The sequence below is a fragment of the Diuraphis noxia genome, unplaced genomic scaffold, assembly GCF_037042655.1.
Source record: "Diuraphis noxia isolate RWA-SAM2 unplaced genomic scaffold, SU_Dnox_SAM2 contig0012, whole genome shotgun sequence".
Lineage (NCBI taxonomy): Eukaryota > Metazoa > Arthropoda > Insecta > Hemiptera > Aphididae > Diuraphis > Diuraphis noxia.
In genome coordinates this window covers 1,888,896-1,909,803 of record NW_028301722.1, presented here as the reverse complement: position 1 = coordinate 1,909,803, position 20,908 = coordinate 1,888,896, and the positions used below count along the sequence as shown (strand labels likewise).

Here is a 20,908-nt window from a genome sequence, read left to right as displayed (position 1 = left end):
TAACCAACATTATGATTGTATTAGTGTTAATTAGGTAAAACTGTGTACATACGAACACACACACACACCACAGCCCCTCACATATATTTTACAATCACTGACTATCAGAAGTTATCCTTTATCCTCTATAAAAACGTGCTAATTGCCAGGCAAGTAAAACTTAAAAATAAAACAATAATAAACTTTTATAAGTATAGGTAACAGATTTAATACAGTTTTTACATTTTATATTCTTATTTTTCTATTTAAAATAATTTCGTTGTCAACAATATAACATCTCTATCAATATGAAGTATTGCTTATTTCGAAAACCGTTCCTTTGACATAATAGTAGATTTGAGGTAATTGTTATTTCTTCTCATTGCAGAAAATGGCCGTTGCAAGTAGACGGAATTGACCTGATGAGTGAAAGCCAATTGAATCATTTCAAAAAGATTTGGAACTGTATCTTTAGATATATTATAGTAACTCATTTCATCATATTTTTCAAAACAATCATCTCACATTTCAATTCATAAGGTATAACTTCAAACAAATATTGATTTATAAGTAATGATGATCCTTCAAAGTTAACAAGTTTTCTATTATTCGTTTTTTCAATAGTAATCACTTATTGTTTTTTTAATATAAAGCTTTGCGTGGTTTTTAGGGGGACTTTGAATGTTTTTTAGGGGGCTTAGCCCCTACAGCCCCTCCCCCACTACAGCGCCTATGACAGACACACACACTTACACCTACACTAAATGTGTTACAACTCACAACTATATCAACTTATACTTATATGTTTTCTTAAACAGTTGTTTGTCTGTACCTACATACATAACACATCGGTACCTAGGTATTTTAACTACAAACAGTTGAGTTCTGCTAAATGGCTTTCTACTGAATTCTTTATTAATTGTAAGATGTGTACTACGGATTTCATCATTCCACATGCTATACTCTTATCAATGCTCCCTATACTTTAGAACTAACTGTACATCGTATATGCTTAAGTTAACTTATTATTATGTATCACCATGAATTGCTATTTGTATTTGTATTGTATTTGTATTTGTTATATAACGTTTATTACTATATACGCCGTGAAAGTTGCTGATTTTATATGTAAGATAAAGCAAGTTATCAGTGGTCAAAAAAGTAGTTCTTCTGTTTTGTTTTACTGCTCAAAACAAAATACAATTGAATAATTTGACCGTATTGATATTGAACTATGTTTCTATTGCATAGTTCACACACGCACTCAATAAAAGGTAGAGTTACAGTTATTGTACATTTAACAAATGAACAAAACACTTATACATTTTCACAATATAGTTTATAATGGACTTTCTTTCATACAATTACATAGTACTCACATGATACAAATATTCACCTCAGATGGCTCAGATTTACCATATAATTTATAGTATCTACACTTACTTTTATAAATATGAATGTACAAACTAATCAACTCATCTTCTTATATCTGTATTTTAACCTAACCGTACTTCAATTGTATTGCACATAGACGCAATTAGAGTAAAAAAATTGGGAGGCCTTCAGCCCCTCACATATATTTTTCAATCACTGCCTTTTAGAAGTTATTTTCCACTCTCTATACCACCATAATATTATGATGTCATGTTACTTTTGACGTTAAAATAATAGTAATGCAATAACAATAATAATGTACCATGTACAAATAATATTTTAAAAACAACTGTTTCTGTTTGCTTTTAAAATGTTAAAATGTCACTTTTGGTTCGACTTTGTGGGATCTGTATAAACGTTGACGGTGTCGATGGCGTTTCCATGCGTGGGTATTTATCATGTACCTACACTATACACTCTTGATGATGTAGGTATTGTTTAGGTATGTTTAACGGAAAATGCGAAAAAGGTCATAAACTGGGAACCGGTTTTGCTGTGCACGAATCAATTATACATTCAGTAAAGGAGTTTAGAGATATAAATCCGAGAATTACAACTTTAACAATTAAAACAGACAATTTTGACATGGTATTAATCAACGCGCATGCTCCAACTGAGGATAAGAATGAAGAAGAAAAAGAGCTGTTTTATGCAACACTAGAAGATACGTTTGGCACGTCAAAAGGTGATATAAAATTAGTATTAGGTGATTTCAATGCAAAAATAGGAAGGGAAGAGCACTACAAATCGACTATTGGAAACTACAGCCTACATTCCAGCACCAACGATAATGGTACTAAATTAATCGACTTCGCTTTAGGAAAGGATTTGGTGGTCAAAAGTACTATGTTCCAACGAAAAGACATACATAAATATACATGGATCTCGCCGAATGGGAGACATAAAAACCAAATTGACCATGTCCTAATAAATAATAGATTCAAAAATAGTATCCTGAATATAAGAACTTTACGGGGAGCTGATATGGACTCGGACCACCTATTGGTTGGTATATGGATGAAAGTAAAAATTAAGAAGTATAAGAAAGGTAATCTAACAAACAAAGGACGTACCGATATAAATAAACTAAAGGACAAACAAATATGCAAAGAGTATGTAGAGTGCTTTCAGAATATTATTAAAAGTAAACAACTAGATATAGAAAGAAACTTAAATGTTGATAAAACATGGGAACATGTAAAAGAAAGCATAAATGAAGCATCATCGAAAGTCTTGGGAAAAAAAGTATCGAAAACAAAACCATGGTTCAATACGATTTGTGAAGAAGCTGTACAAAGAAGAAAATTAGCAAGACAAGAGTGGTTAATTGACACTAACAACGGAGTAACACTGAGAAGATTTAGAACTCGCCAAAAAGAAGCCAGCAAGATATTGAGATGTGAAAAGAGAAAATACGTTCAAAACATATTAGAAACAGCAGAACTCGATTATAAAACACACAGAACTAGGGATATGTATAAGCGAGTGAATGATCTCAGAGGTGGATACAAAAAGAAAGAAAGATTTCTAAGGGATGATGATGGCTCCCTGATAACTACAAATGAAGAGTTGGCAAAGAAATGGGCTAACTACTTTGAAAACTTGCTAAACTGTGAAGAACCGAATGAAACCTTTAATTTTAATTTTAATCAGGAAATCCAAGAATCACAGGATTGTGAAGAACCGACCTTGGAAGAAATAAAATTACAGATAAACATGCTAAAGAATAACAAATCCCCCGGAGAGGATGACATTCAATCAGAGCTCTTAAAGGAAGGCGGAGAGGAAATGGTAATGTGGTTATGGAAGGTAATTCACGAAGTCTGGACAACTGAAAAAATGCCTAAAGAGTGGAAGACAGCGGTGATCTGCCCAATTCATAAAAAGGGAAGTAAACAAGACTGCAATAACTATCGTGGGATAGCCCTCTTAAACGTGGCGTATAAAATTTTTTATTAACAATTTATTAACAAGAATAAAAACAAAAGCAGAACAAATTATTGGCAATTACCAAGGTGGCTTCAGACCGGGAAGATCGACCACAGACCATATATTTATTTTAAGACAAATATTTCAAAAAATCTGGGAGTTCGATAGAGAAATACACGTTCTTTTCATAGATTTTAAGAAGGCGTATGATAGCATCCATAGAGAAAGCTTAATAAACATCTTGAGAGAATTCCATTTCCAGGACAAGCTTATAAAATTGGTTGGGATAAGCATTTTGGATACATTTGTCAAAGTTAAGGTTGGAAATACAAACTCAGACCCAATCATTGTCACCAATCTTATTTAATACAGTAGTAGAGAAAGTCGTAAGAGAGATGAATATTACACCGCAAAAAGGAGTTAAATTCCAGGAATCGTCCATAGGACTTCTGGCTTATGCAGATGATCTGGTGATCATGGAGGATTCACAAGACGGACTAAAAGATTTATTAAACCGGCTGGAGAAAGCAGCACTGAAAGTTGGACTCCATATCAATGAGGACAAAACGGAATATATGGTAGTAGGAAGACGAGACACTATAAGATTATATCCAACTCTTAACATCAACAACCGAAATTTCAAAAGAACAAGACAATTTAAGTACCTAGGATCCATACTTTCAGAGAGAAATGAAGTCGAAATAGAAATAGGAACAAGAATTCAGTCAGGAAATAAATGCCTTTATGGTCTTGCGAAATTACTGGGATCAAGATCACTTTCAAGAGAGTTAAAATTACAATTATACATCACATTAATACGACCTGTTATTACTTATGGAGCTGAGGCGTGGCCATTAAGGAAAAGTGATGAAAGAAAACTCTTAGTTCTGGAAAGAAAAATACTGAGGAAGATCTTTGGACCAGTAAAGGACAGGCTTAGTGGGGAATGGAGAATAAGGAAGAATGATGAACTAGAGACACTCTTTCATAAACCCAGTATACTCGAAACGATAAAGAACAAAAGATTGCTTTGGGCTGGGCATGCCTGGCGTAGTCAAAACCCACTCATACGTATGGTACTGGAGGAGAACCCTAATGGAAAAAGACCGCTGGGAAGACCACGTCGGAGATGGGAGGATGGAGTTAGGGATGATGTGAAAGCATTAGGTGGAGGAGAAGATTGGAGATTACAGGCATCGAATAGAGAAAACTGGAGGCAAGGATGTATGTCGGGATGGTCATAGTGGCCGAGTTTACCGAAGAAGAAGAAGAAGGTATGTGTGTAATTCACTTTATGTCATTGGCACGTCGGACATTTTTACGTTCATTCTTACCAACACAAGTAGTCCGTCGGTTTCATTTCATTGTTATTGGTAATTTTTAACATTTATCCTTTAATTTGTATTGTTTTGACAGTGTGGCTGATTAATTGATTAATTATGATATTGAGATATTGTATATGATATTATATTTTACGTTTCATGTGGGTCGACTTTTGATTACCGACTCTCTAATACGAATTGATAGACGCTCGAACACGGTTTTCAAATAGTGCCGCCTTCGACGGGTTACCACAAAAACCTTTTATTATAAATCCACATATCGCGACGTCAATCGTATTAACTACTCATATCGTCTACCATTATGGTAGTGCAACATTACAGGCGCTATGTACAAAATTCTAACCATACAGTCTCCGAAATCGGTATTCACTTGACGTGACCGACTTGCTAGACATTTAAATACGGCATTCGGCTTTACGCTTTTCGTTTCGACATTCATAACAGCACAAGACTGGACCGTATCGACTGTTGAACTGGGATTTCAAATTTGCCGCTTTCGAAACGATACCTCCACGCCTCATCATAAATCGTTATCACCTGCTACGACTTTTGATTATTGATTGACCGGCGAGTACAGCAATGATTTTAATAATTCAAACGACTCTGTCTCCGCCATCGGTACCCACTTTTCACCGACCAAGGGGGTCTGGGGGTCTCCCCCAGCTAGCACGGAGGGCTAGTCTTATATTATAAAACGCTAAGACGGTGGCGCGTCCAAGTGTCGATTATTTCGTCCCTTGGGTGACTACAGTGTAGCCGCTTCGCCCGAGCCGCATCGCCGCGCCGTTTCCGCCGCCGTTATCATCAACGGGGCCACCGCCGTTATCGGACGTCCGAATTTTTCGAAATGACGGTTTTCGTTTCGCCTTTTCGACTTTTTTTCACGTTTTCGGTTTTCGTTCGCGTCCCGTCGTCCGAGGTCCGCGTCTCGATCGGTTCGACGGCAAACGGTGCCGCCTCGAGTCGTTTGGTCGCCCGTTATTTCTCCCTTTTTACCGTTATCGGTTTCGTCTTTTTAAACGCCGTCCGTGTGCTGATCGCTCGGCGGACGTCTTTTCGAAGCCGCCGGTTAGTACCCCGATTCGGTCCGCGGCCCGCGCGGTTGCGTTTACAGACCGAGGTCCCCGTAGCCTATATTTTGACATATTATATATATATTAATTAAATCGACGAGAGCCGCGTTGTACGTACGCGCCGAATAGGTTTTATCGCGTACGCGAATCGTACGGAGTCTATCGGTTAAACGACGTGTGATTCGCTTTTCGTTACCGCGAAAAACGGCTTAACAGTAGTTGTTTTCGTACGAAATGTCAACTCGAATAGTAGGTAGGTCCCGTTAGGCGTTAGGCGTAGTAATCCGTAGGTGTGTAGATCGAATCCGTGAGCGTCGATTTGGCGGCGGCAATGATATCCGTGCGTCGTGGTTTTTTTTGCATTTTTTTTTTCGAATTTTTCATTGGAAACGTTTAAAAAAAAAAAATTTAATTGGCCGCGAGTCTGTTTCAATGCCATCCATATCGTACCTACGCCTTCTAACAATATATTGCGTGTACGACATTACCGTACGTTATTATGCCGGGTTTACACCAAGCCGACAAAACAGCGACTTTCTGTCTCGCGACGAAATGGAAACATAAATGATAATTATTGTACCGTCGGCCAAATTTTTGCATTTACTACATCACGGGGTGACACACGTCTTATGTATAATACCATATAAGTATATCATTAAATCGGTTGAAAATGTTTATAGAATTATGACTTATTACCGCGGTAACTCGGTTGCATAAAGTTTAATAAATTATTATTCAAGATTATCATCTAGGCAGTGGTTTCAAATGTATTTCGTTATTCAAATGCAAGTCACACAAACAATAAATTATGTCAATTTCATTTCATTTTTACTGCTTAACAATTATTCCAAATTGACACTTTTAAATGATCAAAACACTTATATACATTTCACAGTATGTTATAATGGACTTTCTTTCGCATAACTACAAGTATCTGATATAAATATTATGCATAACATAAATCTCACCTCAGACTTATCATATAATTTACTAACTTTACTAACAAATATTATAATTTGTTCTACTGCTGTTATTGATTTGGTTCCCGGTGATTGTATTAATTTTAATTGGGCAAAACTGTGTTTTAATTGTATTGTGCATACAAACACATACACACACACACACACACACACACACACACACCTACAATGAGTAGTGTTACAATTTGAATGTTACTCATAACACATAGGTACTTATAATGTTTTCTTACACATTTGTTTGTACATAACACATCGGTATCTACTGTCTAGGTACTTTAACTACAAACAGTTAAAACCACCTGTTGTGTCCTGCTAAATGGCTTTCTACTGAAATCTTTATTTGTGAGAGGTGTACTAGGGATTTCATAATTCCAAATTCTGTACTCAAGACATAAACATTTCTCACTCCAATCATACTGTTGAAAGTTAATTACATAACACTACATATGGGTGCCTACACTTAATGTTGTAGAGTCAACAACAAATTTTGTTTCTGCAAAACTCATAGGCATATTAAACACTTATAAGTAAATTATTATAAAGATTATGAATATGTATGTATGAACACACCAATTAAACATTCTTCTGTTTTGTTCTACTGTTCAGTATAAAATACAATTGAAAATTTTATGTTGTTAAAGTACCTAATAATATGTTGTTGAGGTATAACTGTATGGAACTATGTTTCTTTTGCATAGTTCACACACACACACACACACACACACACACACACACACACACACAATAAGTAGAGTTACAGTTATTTATAAGTTATAGCTCACTTTTATTTTAAATGTACCTTTAACAAATGAACAAAACACTTATACATTTCACAGTATATTAAAATGGACTTTCTTCCATATAAGTACACTGTAGGTGTACTCACATGATACTATAAGTATCTGATATAAATATTCTGCAAAACATAAATCTTACCCACTTAATGCATATAGTATAGACTATACTGTACAGTTAACAACACATGAGAACATTCAACAATTTTTGTCTCAAGTTTACTGTCACAAGTAGATTAACCAACATTATGATTGTATTAGTGTTAATTAGGTAAAACTGTGTACATACGAACACACACACACACCACAGCCCCTCACATATATTTTACAATCACTGACTATCAGAAGTTATCCTTTATCCTCTATAAAAACGTGCTAATTGCCAGGCAAGTAAAACTTAAAAATAAAACAATAATAAACTTTTATAAGTATAGGTAACAGATTTAATACAGTTTTTACATTTTATATTCTTATTTTTCTATTTAAAATAATTTCGTTGTCAACAATATAACATCTCTATCAATATGAAGTATTGCTTATTTCGAAAACCGTTCCTTTGACATAATAGTAGATTTGAGGTAATTGTTATTTCTTCTCATTGCAGAAAATGGCCGTTGCAAGTAGACGGAATTGACCTGATGAGTGAAAGCCAATTGAATCATTTCAAAAAGATTTGGAACTGTATCTTTAGATATATTATAGTAACTCATTTCATCATATTTTTCAAAACAATCATCTCACATTTCAATTCATAAGGTATAACTTCAAACAAATATTGATTTATAAGTAATGATGATCCTTCAAAGTTAACAAGTTTTCTATTATTCGTTTTTTCAATAGTAATCACTTATTGTTTTTTTAATATAAAGCTTTGCGTGGTTTTTAGGGGGACTTTGAATGTTTTTTAGGGGGCTTAGCCCCTACAGCCCCTCCCCCACTACAGCGCCTATGACAGACACACACACTTACACCTACACTAAATGTGTTACAACTCACAACTATATCAACTTATACTTATATGTTTTCTTAAACAGTTGTTTGTCTGTACCTACATACATAACACATCGGTACCTAGGTATTTTAACTACAAACAGTTGAGTTCTGCTAAATGGCTTTCTACTGAATTCTTTATTAATTGTAAGATGTGTACTACGGATTTCATCATTCCACATGCTATACTCTTATCAATGCTCCCTATACTTTAGAACTAACTGTACATCGTATATGCTTAAGTTAACTTATTATTATGTATCACCATGAATTGCTATTTGTATTTGTATTGTATTTGTATTTGTTATATAACGTTTATTACTATATACGCCGTGAAAGTTGCTGATTTTATATGTAAGATAAAGCAAGTTATCAGTGGTCAAAAAAGTAGTTCTTCTGTTTTGTTTTACTGCTCAAAACAAAATACAATTGAATAATTTGACCGTATTGATATTGAACTATGTTTCTATTGCATAGTTCACACACGCACTCAATAAAAGGTAGAGTTACAGTTATTGTACATTTAACAAATGAACAAAACACTTATACATTTTCACAATATAGTTTATAATGGACTTTCTTTCATACAATTACATAGTACTCACATGATACAAATATTCACCTCAGATGGCTCAGATTTACCATATAATTTATAGTATCTACACTTACTTTTATAAATATGAATGTACAAACTAATCAACTCATCTTCTTATATCTGTATTTTAACCTAACCGTACTTCAATTGTATTGCACATAGACGCAATTAGAGTAAAAAAATTGGGAGGCCTTCAGCCCCTCACATATATTTTTCAATCACTGCCTTTTAGAAGTTATTTTCCACTCTCTATACCACCATAATATTATGATGTCATGTTACTTTTGACGTTAAAATAATAGTAATGCAATAACAATAATAATGTACCATGTACAAATAATATTTTAAAAACAACTGTTTCTGTTTGCTTTTAAAATGTTAAAATGTCACTTTTGGTTCGACTTTGTGGGATCTGTATAAACGTTGACGGTGTCGATGGCGTTTCCATGCGTGGGTATTTATCATGTACCTACACTATACACTCTTGATGATGTAGGTATTGTTTAGGTATGTTTAACGGAAAATGCGAAAAAGGTCATAAACTGGGAACCGGTTTTGCTGTGCACGAATCAATTATACATTCAGTAAAGGAGTTTAGAGATATAAATCCGAGAATTACAACTTTAACAATTAAAACAGACAATTTTGACATGGTATTAATCAACGCGCATGCTCCAACTGAGGATAAGAATGAAGAAGAAAAAGAGCTGTTTTATGCAACACTAGAAGATACGTTTGGCACGTCAAAAGGTGATATAAAATTAGTATTAGGTGATTTCAATGCAAAAATAGGAAGGGAAGAGCACTACAAATCGACTATTGGAAACTACAGCCTACATTCCAGCACCAACGATAATGGTACTAAATTAATCGACTTCGCTTTAGGAAAGGATTTGGTGGTCAAAAGTACTATGTTCCAACGAAAAGACATACATAAATATACATGGATCTCGCCGAATGGGAGACATAAAAACCAAATTGACCATGTCCTAATAAATAATAGATTCAAAAATAGTATCCTGAATATAAGAACTTTACGGGGAGCTGATATGGACTCGGACCACCTATTGGTTGGTATATGGATGAAAGTAAAAATTAAGAAGTATAAGAAAGGTAATCTAACAAACAAAGGACGTACCGATATAAATAAACTAAAGGACAAACAAATATGCAAAGAGTATGTAGAGTGCTTTCAGAATATTATTAAAAGTAAACAACTAGATATAGAAAGAAACTTAAATGTTGATAAAACATGGGAACATGTAAAAGAAAGCATAAATGAAGCATCATCGAAAGTCTTGGGAAAAAAAGTATCGAAAACAAAACCATGGTTCAATACGATTTGTGAAGAAGCTGTACAAAGAAGAAAATTAGCAAGACAAGAGTGGTTAATTGACACTAACAACGGAGTAACACTGAGAAGATTTAGAACTCGCCAAAAAGAAGCCAGCAAGATATTGAGATGTGAAAAGAGAAAATACGTTCAAAACATATTAGAAACAGCAGAACTCGATTATAAAACACACAGAACTAGGGATATGTATAAGCGAGTGAATGATCTCAGAGGTGGATACAAAAAGAAAGAAAGATTTCTAAGGGATGATGATGGCTCCCTGATAACTACAAATGAAGAGTTGGCAAAGAAATGGGCTAACTACTTTGAAAACTTGCTAAACTGTGAAGAACCGAATGAAACCTTTAATTTTAATTTTAATCAGGAAATCCAAGAATCACAGGATTGTGAAGAACCGACCTTGGAAGAAATAAAATTACAGATAAACATGCTAAAGAATAACAAATCCCCCGGAGAGGATGACATTCAATCAGAGCTCTTAAAGGAAGGCGGAGAGGAAATGGTAATGTGGTTATGGAAGGTAATTCACGAAGTCTGGACAACTGAAAAAATGCCTAAAGAGTGGAAGACAGCGGTGATCTGCCCAATTCATAAAAAGGGAAGTAAACAAGACTGCAATAACTATCGTGGGATAGCCCTCTTAAACGTGGCGTATAAAATTTTTTATTAACAATTTATTAACAAGAATAAAAACAAAAGCAGAACAAATTATTGGCAATTACCAAGGTGGCTTCAGACCGGGAAGATCGACCACAGACCATATATTTATTTTAAGACAAATATTTCAAAAAATCTGGGAGTTCGATAGAGAAATACACGTTCTTTTCATAGATTTTAAGAAGGCGTATGATAGCATCCATAGAGAAAGCTTAATAAACATCTTGAGAGAATTCCATTTCCAGGACAAGCTTATAAAATTGGTTGGGATAAGCATTTTGGATACATTTGTCAAAGTTAAGGTTGGAAATACAAACTCAGACCCAATCATTGTCACCAATCTTATTTAATACAGTAGTAGAGAAAGTCGTAAGAGAGATGAATATTACACCGCAAAAAGGAGTTAAATTCCAGGAATCGTCCATAGGACTTCTGGCTTATGCAGATGATCTGGTGATCATGGAGGATTCACAAGACGGACTAAAAGATTTATTAAACCGGCTGGAGAAAGCAGCACTGAAAGTTGGACTCCATATCAATGAGGACAAAACGGAATATATGGTAGTAGGAAGACGAGACACTATAAGATTATATCCAACTCTTAACATCAACAACCGAAATTTCAAAAGAACAAGACAATTTAAGTACCTAGGATCCATACTTTCAGAGAGAAATGAAGTCGAAATAGAAATAGGAACAAGAATTCAGTCAGGAAATAAATGCCTTTATGGTCTTGCGAAATTACTGGGATCAAGATCACTTTCAAGAGAGTTAAAATTACAATTATACATCACATTAATACGACCTGTTATTACTTATGGAGCTGAGGCGTGGCCATTAAGGAAAAGTGATGAAAGAAAACTCTTAGTTCTGGAAAGAAAAATACTGAGGAAGATCTTTGGACCAGTAAAGGACAGGCTTAGTGGGGAATGGAGAATAAGGAAGAATGATGAACTAGAGACACTCTTTCATAAACCCAGTATACTCGAAACGATAAAGAACAAAAGATTGCTTTGGGCTGGGCATGCCTGGCGTAGTCAAAACCCACTCATACGTATGGTACTGGAGGAGAACCCTAATGGAAAAAGACCGCTGGGAAGACCACGTCGGAGATGGGAGGATGGAGTTAGGGATGATGTGAAAGCATTAGGTGGAGGAGAAGATTGGAGATTACAGGCATCGAATAGAGAAAACTGGAGGCAAGGATGTATGTCGGGATGGTCATAGTGGCCGAGTTTACCGAAGAAGAAGAAGAAGGTATGTGTGTAATTCACTTTATGTCATTGGCACGTCGGACATTTTTACGTTCATTCTTACCAACACAAGTAGTCCGTCGGTTTCATTTCATTGTTATTGGTAATTTTTAACATTTATCCTTTAATTTGTATTGTTTTGACAGTGTGGCTGATTAATTGATTAATTATGATATTGAGATATTGTATATGATATTATATTTTACGTTTCATGTGGGTCGACTTTTGATTACCGACTCTCTAATACGAATTGATAGACGCTCGAACACGGTTTTCAAATAGTGCCGCCTTCGACGGGTTACCACAAAAACCTTTTATTATAAATCCACATATCGCGACGTCAATCGTATTAACTACTCATATCGTCTACCATTATGGTAGTGCAACATTACAGGCGCTATGTACAAAATTCTAACCATACAGTCTCCGAAATCGGTATTCACTTGACGTGACCGACTTGCTAGACATTTAAATACGGCATTCGGCTTTACGCTTTTCGTTTCGACATTCATAACAGCACAAGACTGGACCGTATCGACTGTTGAACTGGGATTTCAAATTTGCCGCTTTCGAAACGATACCTCCACGCCTCATCATAAATCGTTATCACCTGCTACGACTTTTGATTATTGATTGACCGGCGAGTACAGCAATGATTTTAATAATTCAAACGACTCTGTCTCCGCCATCGGTACCCACTTTTCACCGACCAAGGGGGTCTGGGGGTCTCCCCCAGCTAGCACGGAGGGCTAGTCTTATATTATAAAACGCTAAGACGGTGGCGCGTCCAAGTGTCGATTATTTCGTCCCTTGGGTGACTACAGTGTAGCCGCTTCGCCCGAGCCGCATCGCCGCGCCGTTTCCGCCGCCGTTATCATCAACGGGGCCACCGCCGTTATCGGACGTCCGAATTTTTCGAAATGACGGTTTTCGTTTCGCCTTTTCGACTTTTTTTCACGTTTTCGGTTTTCGTTCGCGTCCCGTCGTCCGAGGTCCGCGTCTCGATCGGTTCGACGGCAAACGGTGCCGCCTCGAGTCGTTTGGTCGCCCGTTATTTCTCCCTTTTTACCGTTATCGGTTTCGTCTTTTTAAACGCCGTCCGTGTGCTGATCGCTCGGCGGACGTCTTTTCGAAGCCGCCGGTTAGTACCCCGATTCGGTCCGCGGCCCGCGCGGTTGCGTTTACAGACCGAGGTCCCCGTAGCCTATATTTTGACATATTATATATATATTAATTAAATCGACGAGAGCCGCGTTGTACGTACGCGCCGAATAGGTTTTATCGCGTACGCGAATCGTACGGAGTCTATCGGTTAAACGACGTGTGATTCGCTTTTCGTTACCGCGAAAAACGGCTTAACAGTAGTTGTTTTCGTACGAAATGTCAACTCGAATAGTAGGTAGGTCCCGTTAGGCGTTAGGCGTAGTAATCCGTAGGTGTGTAGATCGAATCCGTGAGCGTCGATTTGGCGGCGGCAATGATATCCGTGCGTCGTGGTTTTTTTTGCATTTTTTTTTTCGAATTTTTCATTGGAAACGTTTAAAAAAAAAAAATTTAATTGGCCGCGAGTCTGTTTCAATGCCATCCATATCGTACCTACGCCTTCTAACAATATATTGCGTGTACGACATTACCGTACGTTATTATGCCGGGTTTACACCAAGCCGACAAAACAGCGACTTTCTGTCTCGCGACGAAATGGAAACATAAATGATAATTATTGTACCGTCGGCCAAATTTTTGCATTTACTACATCACGGGGTGACACACGTCTTATGTATAATACCATATAAGTATATCATTAAATCGGTTGAAAATGTTTATAGAATTATGACTTATTACCGCGGTAACTCGGTTGCATAAAGTTTAATAAATTATTATTCAAGATTATCATCTAGGCAGTGGTTTCAAATGTATTTCGTTATTCAAATGCAAGTCACACAAACAATAAATTATGTCAATTTCATTTCATTTTTACTGCTTAACAATTATTCCAAATTGACACTTTTAAATGATCAAAACACTTATATACATTTCACAGTATGTTATAATGGACTTTCTTTCGCATAACTACAAGTATCTGATATAAATATTATGCATAACATAAATCTCACCTCAGACTTATCATATAATTTACTAACTTTACTAACAAATATTATAATTTGTTCTACTGCTGTTATTGATTTGGTTCCCGGTGATTGTATTAATTTTAATTGGGCAAAACTGTGTTTTAATTGTATTGTGCATACAAACACATACACACACACACACACACACACACACACACACCTACAATGAGTAGTGTTACAATTTGAATGTTACTCATAACACATAGGTACTTATAATGTTTTCTTACACATTTGTTTGTACATAACACATCGGTATCTACTGTCTAGGTACTTTAACTACAAACAGTTAAAATCACCTGTTGATTTCTGCTAAATGGCTTTCTACTGAATTCTTTTTCATCATTCCAAATTCTAAACTCAAGACATAAACCTTTCTCACTCTGATCACACAGTTCATAGTTATTCACTTAACAACACATTTTGTTTCTGCAAAACTCACAGGCATATTAAACACTTATTGTTTCAGCCTAATCAACATAAATAAATTTATATAAAGATTATAAATATGCATGTATGAATACACCAATTAAACATTCTTCTGTTTAGTTCTACTGCTCAAAACAATATACAATTGAATATTCCGTATTTTAATATTGTTTAGGTAAATAGTTCACACACACACACACACACACACAATAAGTAGAGTTACTTTATTTTTAAGTTATAACTAACTTTTATTTAAAATATACCAATAACAGATGAACAAAACACATTATGGACTTTCTTTCTTACAAGTACACTCTACTCACATGAGATGCTACAATCATATACCTATGTAATTTATAAATTCACTAAATAGTTAATACATATAGTATAGTACCTACACTTACTGCAGTTACTAACACATAAGCTCATTCAAGTAGATTAACAAATATTTTATAACTCATCTTATAGCAGTTTTGGCTATGGATTGCATTAATGTTAATTAGGTAAAACCATGTTTTAATTGTATTGTACATTCTAACGCACACATACACATCTACATTAAATAGTGTTACACAATTTTAATGTTACTCATAACACATTGGTATCGATAGGTACTTTAACTACAAACAGTTAAAACCACCTGTTGTGTTCTGCTAAATGGCTTTCTACTGAAATCATTATTTGTGAGACGTGTACTAGGGATTTCATAATTCCAAATTCTGTACTCAAGACATAAACATTTCTCACTCCAATCATACTGTTGAAAGTTAATTACATAACACTACATATGGGTGCCTACACTTAATGTTGTAGAGTCAACAACAAATTTTGTTTCTGCAAAACTCATAGGCATATTAAACACTTACAAGTAAATTATTATAAAGATTATGAATATGTATGTATGAACACACCAATTAAACATTCTTCTGTTTTGTTCTACTGTTCAGTATAAAATACAATTGTTGTTAAACTACCTAATAATATGTTGTTGAGGTATAACTGTATGGAACTATGTTTCTTTTGAATAGTTCACACACACACACACACACACACACACACACACACACACACACACACACACACACACACACACACACACAATAAGTAGAGTTACAGTTATTTATAAGTTATAGCTCACTTTTATTTTAAATGTACCTTTAACAAATTAACAAAACACTTATACATTTCACAGTATATTAAAATGGACTTTCTTCCATATAAGTACACTGTAGGTACTCACATGATACTATAAGTATCTGATATAAATATTCTGCAAAACATAAATCTTACCCACTTAATGCATATAGTATAGACTATACTGTACAGTTAACAACACATGAGAACATTCAACAATTTTTGTCTCAAATTTACTGTCACAAGTAGATTAACCAACATTATGATTGTATTAGTGTTAATTAGGTAAAACTGTGTACATACGAACACACACACACACCACAGCCCCTCACATATATTTTACAATCACTGACTATCAGAAGTTATCCTTTATCCTCTATAAAAATGTGCTAATTGCCAGGCAAGTAAAACTTAAAAATAAAACAATAATGAACTTTTATAAGTATAGGTAACAGATTTAATACAGTTTTTACATTTTATATTCTTATTTTTCTATTTAAAATAATTTCGTTGTCAACAATATAACATCTCTATCAATATGAAGTATTGCTTATTTCGAAAACCGTTCCTTTGACATAATAGTAGATTTCAGGTAATTGTTATTTCTTCTCATTGCAGAAAATGGCCGTTTGCAAGTAGACGGAATTGACCTGAAGAGTGAAAGCCAATTGAATCATTTCAAAAAGATTTGGAACTGTATCTTTAGATATATTATAGTAACTCATTTCATCATATTTTTCAAAACAATCATCTCACATTTCAATTCATAAGGTATAACTTCAAACAAATATTGATTTATAAGTAATGATGATCCTTCAAAGTTAACAAGTTTTCTATTATTCGTTTTTTCAATAGTAATCACTTATTGTTTTTTTAATATAAAGCTTTGCGTGGTTTTTAGGGGGACTTTGAATGTTTTTTAGGGGGCTTAGCCCCTACAGCCCCTCCCCCACTACAGCGCCTATGACAGACACACACACTTACACCTACACTAAATGTGTTACAACTCACAACTATATCAACTTATACTTATATGTTTTCTTAAACAGTTGTTTGTCTGTACCTACATACATAACACATCGGTACCTAGGTATTTTATCTACAAACAGTTGAGTTCTGCTAAATGGCTTTCTACTGAATTCTTTATTAATTGTAAGATGTGTACTACGGATTTCATCATTCCACATGCTATACTCTTATCAATGCTCCCTATACTTTAGAACTAACTGTACATCGTATATGCTTAAGTTAACTTATTATTATGTATCACCATGAATTGCTATTTGTATTTGTATTGTATTTGTATTTGTTATATAACGTTTATTACTATATACGCCGTGAAAGTTGCTGATTTTATATGTAAGATAAAGCAAGTTATCAGTGGTCAAAAAAGTAGTTCTTCTGTTTTGTTTTACTGCTCAAAACAAAATACAATTGAATAATTTGACCGTATTGATATTGAACTATGTTTCTATTGCATAGTTCACACACGCACTCAATAAAAGGTAGAGTTACAGTTATTGTACATTTAACAAATGAACAAAACACTTATACATTTTCACAATATAGTTTATAATGGACTTTCTTTCATACAATTACATAGTACTCACATGATACAAATATTCACCTCAGATGGCTCAGACTTACCATATAATTTATAGTATCTACACTTACTTTTATAAATATGAATGTACAAACTAATCATCTCATCTTCTTATATCTGTATTTTAACCTAACCGTACTTCAATTGTATTGCACATAGACGCAATTAGAGTAAAAAAATTGGGAGGCCTTCAGCCCCTCACATATATTTTTCAATCACTGCCTTTTAGAAGTTATTTTCCACTCTCTATACCACCATAATATTATGATGTCATGTTACTTTTGACGTTAAGATAATAGTAATGCAATAATAATTGGTTTGACTTTGTGTGATCTGTATAAACGTTGACGGTGTCGATGGCGTTTCCATGCGTGGGTATTTATCATGTACCTACACTATACACTCTTGATGATGTAGGTATTGTTTAGGTATGTTTAACGGAAAATGCGAAAAAGGTCATAAACTGGGAACCGGTTTTGCTGTGCACGAATCAATTATACATTCAGTAAAGGAGTTTAGAGATATAAATCCGAGAATTACAACTTTAATAATTAAAACAGACAATTTTGACATGGTATTAATCAACGCGCATGCTCCAACTGAGGATAAGAATGAAGAAGAAAAAGAGCTGTTTTATGCAACACTAGAAGATACGTTTAGCACGTCAAAAGGTGATATAAAATTAGTACTAGGCGATTTCAATGCAAAAATAGGAAGGGAAGAGTGCTACAAATCGACTATTGGAAACTACAGCCTACATTCCAGCACCAACGATAATGGTACTAAATTAATCGACTTCGCTTTAGGAAAGGGTTTGGTGGTCAAAAGTACTATGTTCCAACGAAAAGACATACATAAATATACATGGATCTCGCCGAATGGGAGACATAAAAACCAAATTGACCATGTCCTAATAAATAATAGATTCAAAAATAGTATCCTGAATATAAGAACTTTACGGGGAGCTGATATGGACTCGGACCACCTATTGGTTGGTATATGGATGAAAGTAAAAATTAAGAAGTATAAGAAAGGTAATCTAACAAACGAAGGACGTACCGATATAAATAAACTAAAGGACAAACAAATATGCAAAGAGTATGTAGAGTGCTTTCAGAATATTATTAAAAGTAAACAACTAGATATAGAAAGAAACTTAAATGTTGATAAAACATGGGAACATGTAAAAGAAAGCATAAATGAAGCATCATCGAAAGTCTTGGGAAAAAAAGTATCGAAAACAAAACCATGGTTCAATACGATTTGTGAAGAAGCTGTACAAAGAAGAAAATTAGCAAGACAAGAGTGGTTAATTGACACTAACAACGGAGTAACACTGAGAAGATTTAGAACTCGCCAAAAAGAAGCCAGCAAGATATTGAGATGTGAAAAGAGAAAATACGTTCAAAACGTATTAGAAACAGCAGAACTCGATTATAAAACACACAGAACTGGGGATATGTATAAGCGAGTGAATGATCTCAGAGGTGGATACAAAAAGAAAGAAAGATTTCTAAGGGATGATGATGGCTCCCTGATAACTACAAATGAAGAGTTGGCAAAGAAATGGGCTAGCTACTTTGAAAACTTGCTAAACTGTGAAGAACCGAATGAAACCTTTAATTTTAATTTTAATCAGGAAATCCAAGAATCACAGGATTGTGAAGAACCGACCTTGGAAGAAATAAAATTACAGATAAACATGCTAAAGAATAACAAATCCCCCGGAGAGGATGACATTCAATCAGAGCTCTTAAAGGAAGGCGGAGAGGAAATGGTAATGTGGTTATGGAAGGTAATTCACGAAGTCTGGACAACTGAAAAAATGCCTAAAGAGTGGAAGACAGCGGTGATCTGTCCAATTCATAAAAAGGGAAGTAAACAAGACTGCAATAACTATCGTAGGATAGCCCTCTTAAACGTGGCGTATAAAATTTTTTCAAATTGCCTATTAACAAGAATAAAAACAAAAGCAGAACAAATTATTGGCAATTACCAAGGTGGCTTCAGACCGGGAAGATCGACCACAGACCAGATATTTATTTTAAGACAAATATTTCAAAAAATCTGGGAGTTCGATAGAGAAATTCACGTTCTTTTCATAGATTTTGATAGCATCCATAGAGAAAGCTTAATAAACATATTGAGAGAATTCCATTTCCAGGACAAGCTTATAAAATTGGTTGGGATAAGCATTTTGGATACATTTGTCAAAGTTAAGGTTGGAAATACAAAATCAGACCCAATTTTAGTTAAATCGGGATTAAGACAGGGAGACGCTATGTCACCAATCTTATTTAATATAGTAGTAGAGAAAGTCGTAAGAGAGATGAATATTACACCGCAAGAAGGAGTTAAATTCCAGGAAACTTCCATAGGACTTCTGGCTTATGCAGATGATCTGGTGATCATGGAGGATTCACAAGACAGACTAAAAGATTTATTAAACCGGCTGGAGAAAGCAGCACTGAAAGTTGGACTCCATATCAATGAGGACAGAACGGAATATATGGTAGTAGGAAGACGAGACACTATAAGATTATATCCAACTCTTAACATCAACAACCGAAATTTCAAAAGAACAAGACAATTTAAGTACCTAGGATCCATACTTTCAGAGAGAAATGAAATCGAAATAGAAATAGGAACAAGAATTCAGTCAGGAAATAAATGCCTTTATGGTCTTGCGAAATTACTGGGATCAAGATCACTTTCAAGAGAGTTAAAATTACAATTATACATCACATTAATACGACCTGTTGTTACTTATGGAGCTGAGGCGTGGCCATTAAGGAAAAGTGATGAAAGAAAACTCTTAGTTCTGGAAAGAAAAATACTGAGGAAGATCTTTGGACCAGTAAAGGACAGGCTTAGTGGGGAATGGAGAATAAGGAAGAATGATGAACTAGAGACACTCTTTCATAAACCCAGTATACTCGAAACGATAAAGAACAAAAGATTGTTTTGGGCTGGGCATGCCTGGCGTAGTCAAAACCCACTCATACGTATGGTACTGGAGGAGAACCCTAATGGAAAAAGACCGCTGGGAAGACCACGTCGGAGATGGGAGGATGGAGTTAGGGATGATGTGAAAGCATTAGGTGGAGGAGAAGATTGGAGATTACAGGCATCGAATAGAGAAAACTGGAGGCAAGGATGTATGTCGGGATGGTCATAGTGGCCGAGTTTACCGAAGAAGAAGAAGAAGGTATGTGTGTAATTCACTTTATGTCAT

General features: G+C 35.0%; 2 protein-coding genes across 2 annotated transcripts; both read left to right on the top strand.

The window, feature by feature from the left end:
* Window positions 1-1,857: 1,857 nt before the first annotated feature.
* LOC149054095 (uncharacterized) lies at window positions 1,858-3,372 on the top strand. The gene has a single exon (XM_089230670.1). The coding sequence runs from the start codon at window positions 1,858-1,860 to the stop codon at window positions 3,370-3,372; it is 1,515 nt and encodes a 504-aa protein (XP_089086796.1).
* A 6,254-nt stretch (window positions 3,373-9,626) lies between these two features.
* Window positions 9,627-11,141, top strand: LOC149054094 (uncharacterized). Its single transcript, XM_089230669.1, has one exon. The coding sequence runs from the start codon at window positions 9,627-9,629 to the stop codon at window positions 11,139-11,141; it is 1,515 nt and encodes a 504-aa protein (XP_089086795.1).
* The last annotated feature ends 9,767 nt before the right edge of the window (window positions 11,142-20,908 follow it).